Raw genomic sequence first — 15585 nt, forward strand, 5'->3', positions numbered from 1 at the left:
GCTAGCGCTGTGGCATAGTGAGTAAAGCCACCGCCTGCAGTGCTGGCATCCCACATGGGCACCAGTTCGAGACCTGGCTGCTCCCCTTCTGATCCAGCTCTCTGCTATGGCCTGGGAAAGCAGTAGAAGATGGCCCAAGTCCTTGGGCCCCTGTACCCTCGTGGGAGACCCGGAAGAAGCTCCTGGCTCCTGGCTTCGGATCAGCTCTGCTCCGGCTGTTGCCGCCAATTGGGGAGTGAACCAGAGGATGGAAGACCTCTCTCTCTCTGCCTCTCCTTCTCTCTCTGTGTAACTCTAACTTTCAAATAAATATTTCTTTAAAAACAACAAAACAAAGCAAAAAAGGAGCAGCCAGAACTCAAACCACACTCTGATATTGGATGCTGGCATTGCAAGTGGCACCTTAACCCGCACCACAATACTGGGCCAACAGAGTACATCTAAAATCAAGAGTGCTAAGAGTTTGAAACAGTGGAAAGAAAGTTAGGGAGACCGATGCAGATGGGGAGAGGCTGCGGAATCAAGGAAAATGGTGTGTTTGGGGAACTCTGAACAGCTGGGGTGGAGACATTTGGAGAGTGAAACCGTGAAGGAAGGAGGGCCAGAATCCACAGTTTTCTCATGCCCTTATGGAGGTCTGAGCTTTTTTTTAAAGGCAGTGGGCAGCAGTGTAATTTGATTGAATAGGAGAATGGGATAGGGATGCCGGACAGAGGATAGTTCAAGGGTAGACTCAAAGAATTCGGAGATATCAGAGTGCTGAATTATCTGACTCAGTTCCTATGGTGACCCTGCGGTACCTGGACTCTTATCTCCACTTTACCATTTTGTAGGGACAACCCCTGAGGCTTAGGTTAAGCAGAGTGTCCCTCGATAGGTGACTGTCAGTGGTGGCTTCCAGCCTAGCCTGCATCTTTGTGTCACTCCTTTCTGCTTCCTCCTAGGGGAGTCGTGGTTCCCAGAAGGGAAGCTGTAAAGTTTAGGGAACAAGGAGCCAGGAAGAGCCTGACAATTCGGAGCGTGTTTATTTTCTGTTTCTCTTAATGTTGTGATTTGTCAGTGTATAAAGCCTTTAGCTGGTTATTCTTTCTGCAGTAAATAAATGTTGCTAAATCCTCCCTGCAGCATGTTCTGGTTAAGCAGACAAACAGTAGCATCAGTGTCATTAGCTTTGGAAATAAATGGCAGTGCTTGATAATTACTTACCAGAGAAACATTTCAGTTTACCAGCAATTTAAATGAAAAAGGGATCTCAGTGTGTCCAGTTCTGATTATAAAACTGCATTGGTTACTGCAGTAAGATTAACAGGAAGCTGGTGTCGTAATTATGTTTAAGGCTTTGAGTCTTTAAGTCACCTAGAAATATAAAAAGTGACATGCTTTCTTCTTTTTTATTTTTGCAGTGAAAGCAAAGCTTTATTAATGATCTTGCAAGATTGGGCCTGGTGGACCAGCACACCCGGGTAGTTTATAGCAAGCTCTTTATTTCCTAGCACACAGGTCCCCGCCCCCTTCCCCATCAGCTGAGTAACTACAGGGTTGCAATCTTCCTGGCATTTGTTTCAGCTGTTTTGGTCCCTCCTAAAGTCCTGTCTGCCTAAGGACTTTCAGGTGCATGTAACTTTCGGTCTCACTTTCAAAATGAACAAATGTTTACTCTCAGGATGCTCTGCCATCCCTCCTTATGTGGGGGTGGGAAGAAGGGAACTGCTGTTCTCCCCAAATGTTAGAGGCATTGCTTTCCACTTAGAGAAAGATCTGAGTGGCAGTTTCCTACTCAGGTTCCTCTCAGGTGTCACACCCCCAGGGAACTCTTTGCTGAGCTCTCTGAAATTCAGGTAAATTTCCTTCTCTCTGGTTCTCTCAGCACCACGTGCTTCTTGTTCATCATAAAATGACACCCACAGTTGATGCACTCAGTATTTTCAAGGGAGCTGCCATGTGGCGGGGTGAGTTAAGCCACTGCCTGCTACAGGAGCATGCCATTGTCAGTGCCGGTCGAGTCCTGGCTGCTCTGCGTCCAATCCTGCTCCCTGCAAATGCACCTGGGAAAGCAGCAGAGGATTTGAGTCGCTGCCACTCATGTGGGAGACCTGCGGGGAGTTCCTGGCTGCTGGTTTCAGCCCGGCCAGCTGGGAGCATTTGGGGGATGAGCCAAAAGATGGAAGATGCTCTCTCTGTCACTCTGCCTTTCAAATGAAATAAATCAATCTCTTAAAAAAGTGTTGTGGCATGACTGGTAAAGCCAGAGCTTGCGATGCCAGCATCTCATATGGGTGCCGATTCATGACCCAGCTGCCCCACTTGAGATCCAACTCCCTGCTAGTGGCCTGAGAAAACAGTGGGGGATGTCCCAAATGCGTGGGCCCCTGAACTCACATGGGAGACCCAGAGGAAGCTATGGCCTCCTGGCTTTAGCCATTTGGGAAGTGAACCAGCTGATAAAAAACCTCTCTTTCTCTTTTTCTTCCCCCTTCCCCCTCTCCCCCCTCCCCCTCTCCCTCTCTCCCTCTCTTTCTCTCTCTCTTCTCCTCTTTCTCTCTCCATCTCTCTCTCCCTACCTTTCTTTCTTTCAGATAAATAATAAATCTAATAAAAGTGCTCCAGGCACTTTACAAGCATTATCTTAATCCTTTCCACAAAATCCCATGATAGGCGCTTTGATCATTATCTCCAGTTTGCAGAGGAGGAAATTAGAGCCCAGAGAGAATGGGAAACTCTTCAAGGTAACACAGCTGGTAGGTGGCCAAGCCAGCACTGTAAAACAGGTTTGTGTGAGGCTAGAGCTGCTGTTCTTAAGGTTGACTGTTTACTTCTTTTTCTTTAAAAAAGATTTTTTTTTTTTTCAAAGAGTTACAGAGAGATAGAGGCAGAGATAGAGAGATCTTCCATCTGCTGGTTCACTCCCGAAATGGCTGCAGTAATTTTGGCTGGGCCAGGCCGAAGCTAGGAGCCAGGAGATTCCTCTGGTCTCCCGCATGGGTGCAGGGGCCCAAGGACCTGTTCTGTTGCTTTTTTTTTTTTATTTTTTATTTTTAAGAAAGCTTTTATTTAATGAATACAAATTTCGTAGGTACAGCTTTAGGAATATAGCAGTTCTTCCCCCAATACCCACCCTCCCACCCCAACTCCCTCTCTCATCTCCACTCCCTCTCCCATTCCATTCTTCATTAAGATTTATTTAAAAAAAAAAAAGATTTTTATTTATTTACTTAACAGGTTGAGTTACAGACAGTGAGAGAGAGAGAGAGAGAGAAAGGTCTTCCTTCCGTTGGTTCACTCCTCAAATGGCCACAATGGTCAGAGCTATGCCGATCTGAAGCCAGGAGCCAGGAGCTTCTTCCTGGTCTCCCATGCAGGTGCAGGGGCCCAAGCACTTGGACCATCTTCCACTGCCTTCCCAGGCCAAAGCAGAGAGCTGGACTGGAAGAGGAGCAGCCGGGACTAGAACCCGGTGCCCATATGGGATGCCGGTGCCGCAGGTGGTAGATTAACCTAGTACGCCATGGTGCCGACCCCAAGATTCATCTTTAATTCACTTTATATACAAAAGACCAACTCTATACTAAGTAATGATTTCTACAATTTGCACCCACACAGACACACCAAGTATAAAGTACTGTTTGAAAACAAGTTTTACAGTTAATTCTCATGGTACAACTCATTAAGGACAGAGGTCCTGCGTGGTTACTGCAGTGAGAAAGCAGGAAGCTAATGTCATAATAATTATGTTTAAGGCTTTGAGTCTTTAAAAGTCACCTAGAAATAAAAGGTGATGTGCTTTCAACCTCAAGGCTGCCTTTATATTATTATATTCAAGAAGGTTAACACCTAGGAGATTAGAAGTAGAATTAGATCGTCTTGACCCAGGCATGGCCTGTGCAGGCTGCAACACCTCATAGTGAGTTCTGAAGTTAGTTCTATAAGTCAGGTCGTCAAACAGAATCACTGAGTCAGAGTAAAGCTCTTGATACACCTGGTCAGACTGCTGTCCCACAACTTCAAAAAATAGCCTTAAAACCTAGTGTAGCCAGCGCCACGGCTCACTAGGCTAATCCTCCGCCTGCGGTGCTGGCACCCCGGGTTCTAGTCTCTGTTGAGGCACCAGATTCTGTCCCGGTTGCTCCTCTTCCAGTCCTGCTCTCTGCTGTGGCCCTGGAAGGCAGTGGAGGATGGCCCAAGTGCTCGGGCCCTGCACCCCATGGGAGACCAGGAGAAGCACCTGGCTCCTGCCTTTGGATCAGCGCAGTGCGCTGGCCACAGCGGCCATTGAGGGGTGAACCAATGGAAGGAAGACCTTTCTGTCCTTCTCTCTCACTGTCTAACTCTGCCTGTCAAAGATAGATAGATAGATAGATAGATAGATAGATAGATAGATAGATAGAGTGTACAGAAAACCTTGAATCATGACAAAAGTTGGTCGTTTTAGAACTGACACATGACCTGTGAGTGGTATATTGGGGATGTACTTATCAAAGAACTAGGTCTCTGAGGATGTGGACTTAAATTATAGCAGAAGGAATATTATACATGAAGATAAGGGGTTTTTTTGTTTTGTTTTAAAGATTTATTTATAAGTCAGAATTACAGTGGGAGAGCGAGAGATAGAGTTATCTTAATAATCGCTGGTTCACTTCACAAATGGAGGCAGTGCCAGGGCTGGGCCAGGCCAAAGCCAGGAGCTTTTTCCAGGTCTCCCCTGTGGGTACAGGGGCCCAAGAACTTGGCTATCCTCTGCTGTTTTCTCAGGCTCATTAAGAGGGAGCTGTATTGGGAGTGGAGCAGCCAGGACTCAAACCAACGCTTAAATTGGATGCTGGCAATGCAGATGGCAACTTAACCCTCTATGCTACAGCACTGGCCCCAAAGAAAAAGTTTTTAGTACTGGAAGTTGACAGTTCTAGAGTCGCTTACTGAAGAGTGGGGTGTGTTTGGGGCTAGGTCGGCTCTGACAGTTTTGAGGCATTGACCCATTTATTCAACCAACGTTTACTGAATTCTCACCTTGTGACCATATGGCTCCAGGCCCAGGCAGGTTGATGCACAGAAAAATGACTGCAGAGAACCTAGAGATTCCATATCCTTAGTTTTGGTATGAATTGACGAAGGGAGTCACCTGATAGCCAGCAAGGGTCTGTAGAACCAACAGAAAAACTCTTTCTCAGAAGACATATTTTGGGTCATCAAAATCTTGTTTATTGTAAAACACCTATTGGGCAGTTATCTGACTCAGTGGCATTTGACCTTAAAAACCTTTAACATGTCACTGTTTTGGTCTTATTTTTATCCTAGGCAAAACTGGGGTGGCACCATTGTTTCTGGGATGATGGTATGAAAATGAACTGGGAAGAACCATATGATAGCCTTAAAAAAACAAAAGGAAAGTAATACTATTGTTTTACCTGAGTGATACACAGCTATAGGCCAGTGCCGTGGCTCTCTTGGCTGGTCCTCCGCCTGCGGTGCCGGCACCCCGGGTTCTAGTCCCGGTAGGGGCGCCGGATTCTGTCCCGGTTGCTCCTCTTCCAGTCCAGTTCTCTGCTGTGGCCCGGGAGTGTAGTGGAGGATGGCCCAAGTGCTTGGGCCCTGCACCTACATGGGAGACCAGGAGGAAGTATCTGGCTCCTGGCTTCGAATCAGCGCAGGGGAGTGAACCAATGGAAGGAAGACCTTTCTCTCTCTCTCTCTCACTGTCTATAACTCTCTCTCTCTCTCTCTCTCACTCTCTAATGCTGCCTGGCCAAAAAAAAAAAAAAAAGATACACAGGCTATAAAGGACTTCTTACTTATTTATAGCTATTTTCGTTAATGCTTATAATTGGCTTTCCTTTTACATGCTAGAGAACAGCAGCTTTGAAGAGTGTCCAGCACAGTGGGTGCAGGAGATGGGGGTTGGAGATTCACACCATATTATAGGGTCGTAACTACAGATGTCCCTGAGGGGAGACCAAGGCCGTGGTAAGAGTGAGGTGCTGTGGACAGAAAGAACTGCTGTGTTGGCAACTGAAGCTCTCGAACTTGTTCACCCATTGCTAAATGGGGGGTGTACAGGAGAGGGAAAAGTCGGGGTTGACTGATTCTGGGATTTTCAATGATTTCTGCTTAGGCCGGGTGACAGGTATAAACAAATACATAAAAATGCATGTGTCTTACGTGGTTGTTATATTTTGCATCTTCAGTGGTTATTATATTGTTACATTTGGGGGCAGAGAACGGGCAGTGTCTGCACCCAGGAGATTAGAATTGGAATTTGAGTGGTGCAGTAAACATCCTTGGGCGAGTTCTGAAGCACTGGGTTTCTTTTTAGCAATGAAATTACTACTGCCTCTGGAAGATAGGCCTAAACAGCTGGAGAGGGAAGTGATGATAAATGTTGTTTGTCCCACTGCCGGAGCCCTTCTCCAGTAGCTGCTATGCCTGAATCCGGAGTAGCAGCACTCACATTTCATAACTGCGAGTTTCCCTGGTGGTTGGGCACGGACGGTGTTCATTTTATAGGGGTCAGAAGTTTCTGTTGGTGGCCTCAAGGGGCATCTGTGGAGCTCTGGTCACAGTATTCAGAGGCCAAGATCATGGAGTGAGTGCAGTTTTGCATTTATGTGGTCTTTGGGGCAGGCAAATAAGCCGGTCATATTTTGTGATGACTGAGGTTTTTGAGGGCTAATAGTGCAGCCTCCTATCAACCTTCGCATGATTGGTGGAGGAGCCATGTGGAATTGCTTCAGAGACATTTAAATGCTCTCAAGGTCAAGGATAGTTCACTTGGCATTGCCATAAGACTTCTTTTTCAAGTACACTTCTTTTAAGTCTGAACTAGATTTTTAAAAAGCTGAAGAATTCCTCCTTTTATTTTAAAACACTTTAGCAAAATAATAACCAGTGCCTTTTTATTTTTTATAAAATGCCTACCATTAAGCCAATTACTTTTGTAATAGATAAAAAATGATTGATGCTTGTTTATAAATTTTTTCAGTTCCGTCTGGAAATGTGTAGTTAAGAACTCTATTAACAGAAGCAGAATTGCTCATTAGCTTTGCATTTTGATGGCACTTTGTGATTTGGAATGCTGACTTTCAGACCGACAGAACGTAATGCGGGTGTACATTTCTCATTTGGTACATTGGACTCTCTAAAGAGCTTTTTCACCGATTTCCTGTTAGAGAGCAAGTCCCTGAAGTAATAGAGAAAGCAGAGAAATTAACTCTAAATTCCTGTGGTTTATTTTCTGTGTATGTACAGTTTTAAAAAATGTTTAATCTTGTTTTACTAGGATACTTTAATCAGCTTGTAGAAAAATGAAAGATTTTGGTGCAAACATTTTTTTTTTCTTGACAGGCAGAGTTAGTGAGAGAGAGAGAGAAAGGTCTTCCTTCCATTGGTTCACCCTCCAAATGGCTGTTATGGCTGGCGCCAATCTGCAGCCAGGAGCCAGGTGCTTCCTCCTGGTCTCGCATGCAGGTGCAGGGCCCAAGCACCTGGGCCATCCTCCACTGCTTTCCTGGGCCACAGCAGAGAGCTGGACTGGAAGAGGAGCAACCGGGACAGAACCAGTACTAGAACATGGAGTGCCGGTGCCACAGGAGGAGGATTAGCCTAGTGAGCTGCGGTGCCAGCCGGTGCAAACATTCTTTTTGAAAGATTTATTTATTTAAATATTTGAAAGCCAGAGGAACAAAGAGAGAGAGAGAGAGAGATCTTCTGTTCACTGGTTCATTCTGCAGATGGCTACAACAGCCAGGGCTGAGCCGGGAGGAAACCAGGAGCTAGGAACATCATCCTGGTCTCCTACATGGGTGGCAGGGGCCCAAGTGTTTGGGCCATCATCCACTGCCTTCCCAGGCACATTCGCAGGAGCCTGGATGGAAGCAGAGTAACTGGGACACAAACTGGCGCTCTGGTGTGGGATGCTGGCCTCACAGGTGGTGCCACAGTGCTGGTCCTTGTACATGTCGTGTGTGGAAAACTAAGACTATCCCTGACCATATAGTGATGTGAATTGCTAGTACCTGTTGCTTGGCTTCATCGCCTGTCAACCTGTGGGCATCCTTTTTCAAAAACCCTTCTCCTAGCCCCGTCTCTATTAATCTGAAGCAGATCCTCAGCAGATCAACTGTAAGGCGTTTTCATTTTAGATAGAAAGATAATAAGTGAGTGTACGCACTGGCTGACTAGGTTTGAGTGTCTGGACACTTAAGGTGGTTAGGCACTTGTGGTGAGACCACTGGCAATGTCACGTAGCTTGGATTGTACCTTTTAGTAACCAGGTTGATGAGTGTCTCCTCTGAAATGTAACACAGAGTCTGTGTTGTCTCTGAAATGGTTAATTAGCACTCTCCCTCTTTCAAAAAGATGTTGTGATAACTTAAATACACACACCCCCAAGATTGTAAAAGGAAGAGACAGGGAAGGGGTAAATGAAGGTCACCTTGTCCTATGAAGCCAATGACAATGGATACATAACAAGTGTGGAGTCATAACAGTGATCAGAAGCATGCTGAATTTTCCAGTGGCCAAAGTCAAAAGGAAACACAAGCAATTTGATATTTTCCTCAGGATGTCTTCACTATATCATTCCTGTCACCAGAGAGGAATCTCTCCCATGTGATGTTTGAGGCGATGGGTGGGGGGTAGGTGCTCTGAGCTAGTGGCTCTCCTTTTTCCCCTTGTTTTGGGGGTTGACAAGTGTAATAAGGCAGGAGCTGTAATTTATTGAATACCTATTATTCTATCAGTCATTGTGCCAGGCGATTTTACTTCATTTCATCTTTAACATATTCCTGCTCTGTGCATAATTGTTTTTGTCCTTTTTCAGGTGAGGAAATTGAAATCCAGAGAAAGCAAGTAATTTGCCAGGGTTAGGCAGCTGTCTGCGCTCACACTGCTAACAACATTTGACCTCTAGACAAGTGAATGGTTGGATTAATGTGTATGGGCGTTTATGGGTGTATGTGTTTGAGCATATCGGTACTCTTTTAAGAAGAGTATCAAGATCTTTGTCTCACTGGAAATGGGATCATTTCCTAGAGATTAGGGTTCTGGGCCATTGTTTGTGATGAACCTTTTTTAGTGCTGCTAGGCATTCTTGATTCAAGGTTACCTTATTCTTTGCACATTGCCAATTCTGGATTTCATCCTTTGTGTTTTAATACAGAGAGAAAAGGAGCAGCAGGAAGAGAAAACTAGTTTGTTCAGGAGCACAGGGAAGAATGAAGATGATGGGAGAAGAGCTATGATAACTCCTGCTCTCCGAGAAGCCCTTACTAAGCAAGGTGAAGAATTTGTGAGAATCTTTGTTAAACGTTCTAACTCAACGCCTAAGAGAAAGGAATAAACTAGGGACCGCCAATGGGGACAGAAATGAAGTCACTCCCTTGTTAGCTCAACAGCTGTGTCACAGTGGCAGGTGCAGTCATGAAAAGCTTCGTCCTCTCATTTCCATGGGTCACTTATGCATTTCATCCTTGCTTGGTTTATTGGGATATTACCATCATTGTGGCTCAAAGTGAAAGAAAATGCTATCTATCACTGACTCACAAATCACTGTTTATTAAAGAAAAACTACTAAATGCAGGAGAAAGCTTATATGAGGGGACTCTAAAAAGTTCAAGGAAAACTGAATTAAAAGATAAGTTCATGGGCTGGTATTGTGGTGCAGCAGGTTGAGCTATTGCCTGCAACCTGGCATGCCATAGAAGTGCTGGTTTGAGTCCTGGCTGCTCTGCTTCTGGTATGGTCCCTTGCTAATGCACCTGGGAAAGCATTGGAAGATGGCCCAAGTGCTTGGGACCCTGCACTCACATGGGAGACCCACATGGAGATGCAGGCTCCTGGCTTTGGCCTGGCCCAGCCCTGGCCATTGCACCATCTGGGGTGTGACCCAGCAGATGGAAGATTTCTCTCTGTCTCTTCCTCTTTGTCTGTAACTCTGCCTTTCAAATAAATAAAATTAATCTTCTATTAAACTTCTTTATGGTGTAAAAGCATTTAGAAACCCACACGAATAAGGAATCTTTAAAAAGTTCATGAAGGATGAGTATTATGATAAACTGTGCATGGTTTCAAAATATTTTTGCACCAAGATGAACTTATCTTATAATTTCATTTTCCATAAGTGATGTGAAATATCCCCATATGATACAGAGCTGGGTTAATTATGCATAAATGTCATGTCTGAAATTGGGTGGTTATACTTAATTAAGGAGGCTATAGTTGAATGGGCAGATTGTGTCCTGCAGAAGGAAAAATAGTGAGCAAGAGTCAGGAGACTGACTTCCTTCCTTCTTACCCTCCTAACTCCATCTTCCTCTCTCCCTCCTCTCTGTATTTATGAAGAACATTTTATGTGGCAGTTTTCGCAATACAGAGAAACACAGGCTAACATGCCTCCTTTGAGGAATCATGAATTGGATAGAAGATACAGATATATGTGAGGATATGTCAGAAATTCATAGGAAAATGAGCTTATTTTTATGCAAAAAGCTTTTGAGGCCGACACCAAGGCTCACTAGGCTAATCCTCCAACCGCGGCACCGGCATCCTGGTTTCTAGTCCCAGTTGGGGCACCAGATTCTGTCCCGGTTGCTCCTCTTCCAGTCCAGACTCTGCTGTGGCCCGGGAGTGCAGTGGAGGATGGCCCAAATGCTTGGGCCCTGCACCCTCATGGGAGACCAGGAGAAGGCGCCTGGCTCCTGGCTTCGGATCGGTGCAGCGCGCCGGCCGTAGCAGCCATTTGTGGTGTGAACCAACGGAAGGAAGACCTTTCTCTCTGTCTCTCTCTCTCTCACTGTCAAACTCGGCCTGTCAAAAAAAAAAAATAGCTTTTGAAATCCATGCATAGTTTTTTCATAATACACAATTTTTCATGAGCTTTTTTTGTTGTTGTTGTTTTAATTTTATTTGACAAAGCGAACCATCTGCTGGTTCTCTTCTACAGGTGTCCGCAATGGCTAGGAGTGGGCTGGGGTCAGAGCTGGGTGCTGGGATCACAATCCGGGTCCCCCATGAGGGTGGCAGGGAACCTTACTTAAGCTACCACCACTGCCTCTCAGGGTTTGCATTGGTGGGAAGTTGGAGTCAGGAGCTGGGGCAGGAATCAAACCCAGGAACCAAGCTATGAGACACAGGCATTTTTAACTGATAGGCTAAATGCCTACTCTTCCGTGAGCTTTTTGAAGACTTCTCCTGTATATAATGTGCTTTTTCATTGGGATAGACTATTGTGATTTATTTAAATCTGTTTTAAAAGATTTTTTATTTGAAAGGCAGAGCAACAGAGAGAGAGATGAATGGATGGATGGATGGATGGATGGACGGACAGATGGACAGATAAATAAATTGATCAATTGATAAATCTTCCATCCACTGGTTCACTCACTAAATGACTGTAATAGCAAGGACTGAGCCAGGATGAAGCCAAGGGCCAGGAGCTCTATCCAGATGTACCTTGTGGGTGGCGGGGGGCCAAGTACTTGGGGCCGTCATCTGCTGCCTTCCCAGACACATTAGCAGGAAGCTGGATCAGAAGCCGAGTAGCTGGGAATGAACCGGTGCTCTGATACGGGATGTTGCCATCACAGGCAGCAGTTTAACACACTGCACCATAGTCTTACTATTTGTTTTGTACTTTTCTCATCTGTTCTTTGATTTTCTGTTGTCTGTTTTTCTATTTGTTTTCTCTCGTTCACTTATTTTTATTTTATTTGAAAAACAGAATGAGAAAGAGGGACAGAGAACGAGAGACAGCGAGAGTGCCAGGGCTGCAGCAGGTCGAAGCCAGGAGCATGGAACTGCAGCCAGGTTTTCCACATGGGCCATCTTCTGCTGCCTTTTCAGTCACATTAGCAAGGAACTGGATTGGAAGCAGAGCAGCAGTGACTTGAACCAGTGCTCCTAACCTGCTGCTCCACAACACAAGCCCCCTCTGCGTTCTAAAAAAAAAAATGATTCTCTTGTATATTGTTGGCTTATTAGCTGTAATACTTTGGTTATTTATTGGTTGCCTGAAAATTTATCCTGTATGTCTTTACATGTGACAGTGTGTCTTTGAGTCTTGTTAGACTACTTCATGTATAATAGAAGAATCTTGCAATAGTATATACTTCAGTTTCTCCCCATTCCCACCTCTGTTTTTAGAAGAATTATTTGAAAGAGACAGAAGTCTCCTTCCATCTGCTGGTTCATTTCCCAAATGCCTGCCACAGCCCGGCTGGGCTCGGTTGAAGCCAGGAGCTGGGAACTCAATCCAGGTTTCCCACATGGGTGGGGATCCAACTGCTTGAACCATAATTGGCTGCCTCTCAGGGTGCACATCATTAGCAGTGAGTTGGAATGGGAGTGGAGCCAGGACTTGAACTCAGACACTCCACTGTGGGAAGTGGGCATCCCAGTGGTACCTTCTTGATCCCTGTGCCAAATGCCTTTCCCCATTCACCTTTCTTTTGTTATTATGTATTTTACTTTTACAGGTTATAAACTCTACAATGCATTGTTATTAATTTTGCTTACACAGTTGGTTTCTTCTGTTAAAGATTTGCGTCATTATAAAGCATTTTCTTCTTTACTCCGGGAGTTACCTCTTTCTTGATCTTTAGTCCTTTGTTTTTGTCCTTGTTCTGTCTGGTATCCTTTAACCTCTGTGCAAGAACTGCCTTTTTTTTTTTTAAGTTTTATTGATTTGACAGGTAGAGTTATAGACAGTGAGAGAGAGACAGAGAGAAAGGTCTTCCTTCCATTGGTTCACCCCCCAAAATAGCCGCCACGGCCAGCGCTGCATCCATCCGAAGCCAGGAGCCAGGTGCTTCCTCCTGGTCTCCCATGCCGGTGCAGGGCCCAAGCAATCAGCCGAGTGCCTTCCCCTTGCCCTCATTTCTGGAGGGGATGTTTTGCTGGATATAGAATTGTAGGTGGACGGCATTGCTTTCTCTCAGCATTCCAAAGGTGGTGTTCCATTAGCCTCTTGCTCACTTGCTGCTGATGAGAGCCCAGCAGTCAGCCATCATTTTATTTGTGCCTTTGAATGTAATACTCCCTTCCCCAACTACTTTAAAGATTTTCTCTTAATTGCTGATTTTGGACAGTGTAATGTTACATATTAAATAGCTCTTACCTGAAGTCCTTGTGACCAGAAATATTTTAAATTTTGGTGTTTTTTCACCTTTTGGAATACTGACATGAAATGTACTGGTTAAGCATCCTGACAGGTGCCAACGAGCTACTCAAAACATTTCAGAATCTGTAGCATTTTGGATTTCAGATGTTTGGATCAGGGAGCTCAACTTGTTAGTGTCTCAATGTACTGTTCTTCATGTTTCTTTTACTTGGGTTTCATTTTGCTTCTCAATTCTTTTTTTTTTTTTTTTTCCTGACAGGCAGAGTGGATAGTGAGAAAGAGAGACAGAGAGATAGATCTTCCTTTTTGCCGTTGGTTCACCCTCCAATGGCCGCCACGGCTGGCGCGCTGAGGCCGGCGCACCGTGCTGATCCGAAGCCAGGAGCCAGGTGCTTCTCCTGGTCTCCCATGGGGTGCAGGGCCCAAGGACCTGGCCCATCCTCCACTGCACTCCCTGGCCACAGCAGAGAGCTGGCCTGGAAGTGGGGCAACCGGGACAGAATCCGGCGCCTTGACCGGGACTAGAACCTGGTGTGCCGGCGCCGCAGGTGGAGGATTAGCCTATTGAGCCGGGGCGCCGGCCCAAGAGAGATTCTTTCATCCACTGGTTTACTCCCTGAATGGCCACAATGGCCAGGGTGGGCCAGGTTGAAGCCAGGAGCCAGGAGCTCCTGGGTCTCCCATGTGGGTGCAGGGGCTCAAGGACTTGGGCCATCTTCTGCTGCTTTCCCAGGCACATTAGCAGGGAGCTGGATTGGAAGTGGAGCAGCCATGTGGGATTCTGGTGCCGCAGGCAGAGACTTAGCCTACTACACCATAGCACTGGCCCCTCAAGCAGCATCTTAATGACCGTGCCAAATGCCTACCGCAGTTTCTGATAATCTATGATTGGATGACAGACATAAATTTACTTTGTTAGTTGCCTTAGTATTAAATGTTTTTATATAAAAACTTTTATAAGTGTGTTTAATCTTTTTTCCTGTGATGAGGAACGGTTACTTTGAGCTTTGAGTCCGACTTTTACATGTTGTGAGGTGAGACAGAGCCGACTCAGTAGAGGGCTAAGTCTTCTTCACAGTGGAGATAAGACACTTGGTGTCCTGTATGCAAAGCCTTGTGGATCTTGAGCTTCCCAGGACGAGTGGTCGTTTGGACACACATCCCGGTCTGCTGGTACACCCGGTGAGCGGCAGGTGCATCTTTAATCCTTCCAGATGGCTCTTTCCCATTCTTGGGTAAATTTTCTCACATGTGTACTCATCAGTACTCAGACAGACACTTGATAGAAATCGTCTGCAGACTCTTGCGTTCTTTGTGTAGCTTTTCTCTCTTTGTACTCCACCCTGCAGACTCCTTTACTTTTGCTGGACTGTCTCAGCTCCCTCCTCAGCTGAGGGAGTCCTTTGGGCTTCTCCCTGCCACGTGACCTGGAAACTTCCCAGACAGATGCTGGGGTAATGGAGAGCTCCTCACTGACAGCTCCTCTCTGTCCTTTTTGCCTGATGCTGACTGTCCTAAAAGCTGCTGTTTCCTGTATGTTGTCCACTCTTTGTTAATTCGAGTAGGATAGTGAATCTTCTTTGTTATTCTGTCTAGGTTGGTAGCAGAATTCTGCTCTGTGATTTTCAGCAACTGCATACTCTTGGCTTAATCTTGATATTGTGGCCAGCTACAGATCTTTCCATTCTGTAGTGTATCGTGTTTTCCACACCTAAATGCAAAGTTTTGTGCAGCCCTCTGTATCTCAGGAGGAAGAGATTTAAAGAACTAATATAATAGAGCATGATTTCTGTGCTAATAAAAGCAGCGGCGTAATCTGGGAACCCAACACAAGAAATAGAATTTTCTCTGGGACGCCTTTAACTGGTTATTCTGATTCAGAGATTGGTTATTCAGTTGGATGCACTTCCATCTTCAAGTAGATAAGCAGTGCTGTATTCGTATGCGAGAGGTTTACATAAATGTGGGAGAGGATAAAAGACAAAGCTTGTAAATGTTGCCACTAGAGACGGGTAATCTAAGTGGACATGGTCCCATCAGTCATCGCACAGTGAAGCTGCATGTTTAACCAGCCGCTGGTCCACTTAGGCCGTCATCAGACTGCGTTCCTCGTTCCTGTGGTTCATCTCCAAGAGTCTTTTTGTGCCAGAGACTCATGATAATTGCGGCTTATTATTTGAAACCTCATGAGAAACTTCATTGAATGCTTTCTGAAATCAGAATGCTCTACTTGTTTGCTCTATTTGTTTGTTTAAAAAGGAAATGAGATTACTTTGGCATGGCCTTTTCTATGCCTTTCCTGTCTTCTATGGCTCAGAAATTTTAAATGATAGGCTGTGGGGTGCCACTCAGAGTTCATGTGCCGTTGTGGTTCCTTGAATCTGATTTCTCCACTTTTTGGATCAGCATTTCTTTGTTTTAATCTCCTGTTGCCCACCTGATTATTCACCTTCTTGTTTTCGGAGATTGTGGGTGAT

General features: G+C 45.3%; 1 protein-coding gene across 8 annotated transcripts in view; it reads left to right on the forward strand.

Annotated features, from left to right (window-relative positions):
- The window catches only part of LOC100354908 (S-adenosyl-L-methionine-dependent tRNA 4-demethylwyosine synthase TYW1), a 221291-nt gene that overhangs the window by 37012 nt on the left and 168694 nt on the right, over window positions 1-15585 (forward strand). For 7 of the 8 annotated variants that reach the window (XR_016225592.1, XR_011384574.2, XR_016225593.1 and 4 more), the window contains exon 8: window positions 9152-9269. The exons of the other annotated variant lie outside the window; for it this stretch is intronic. Coding sequence is in view for 4 of the 7 variants with exons in the window: in XM_070064497.2 (XP_069920598.2) it covers window positions 9152-9269 (118 nt within the window). In the remaining 3 variants the exon portion in view is untranslated. The remainder of the gene's footprint in view (window positions 1-9151; window positions 9270-15585) is intronic. 8 annotated transcript variants of the gene reach the window in all.

Source organism: Oryctolagus cuniculus, chromosome 19 (genome assembly GCF_051225735.1).
Source record: "Oryctolagus cuniculus isolate XC-2025 breed Fujian yellow rabbit chromosome 19, ASM5122573v1, whole genome shotgun sequence".
Classification (NCBI taxonomy): Eukaryota; Metazoa; Chordata; class Mammalia; order Lagomorpha; family Leporidae; genus Oryctolagus; species Oryctolagus cuniculus.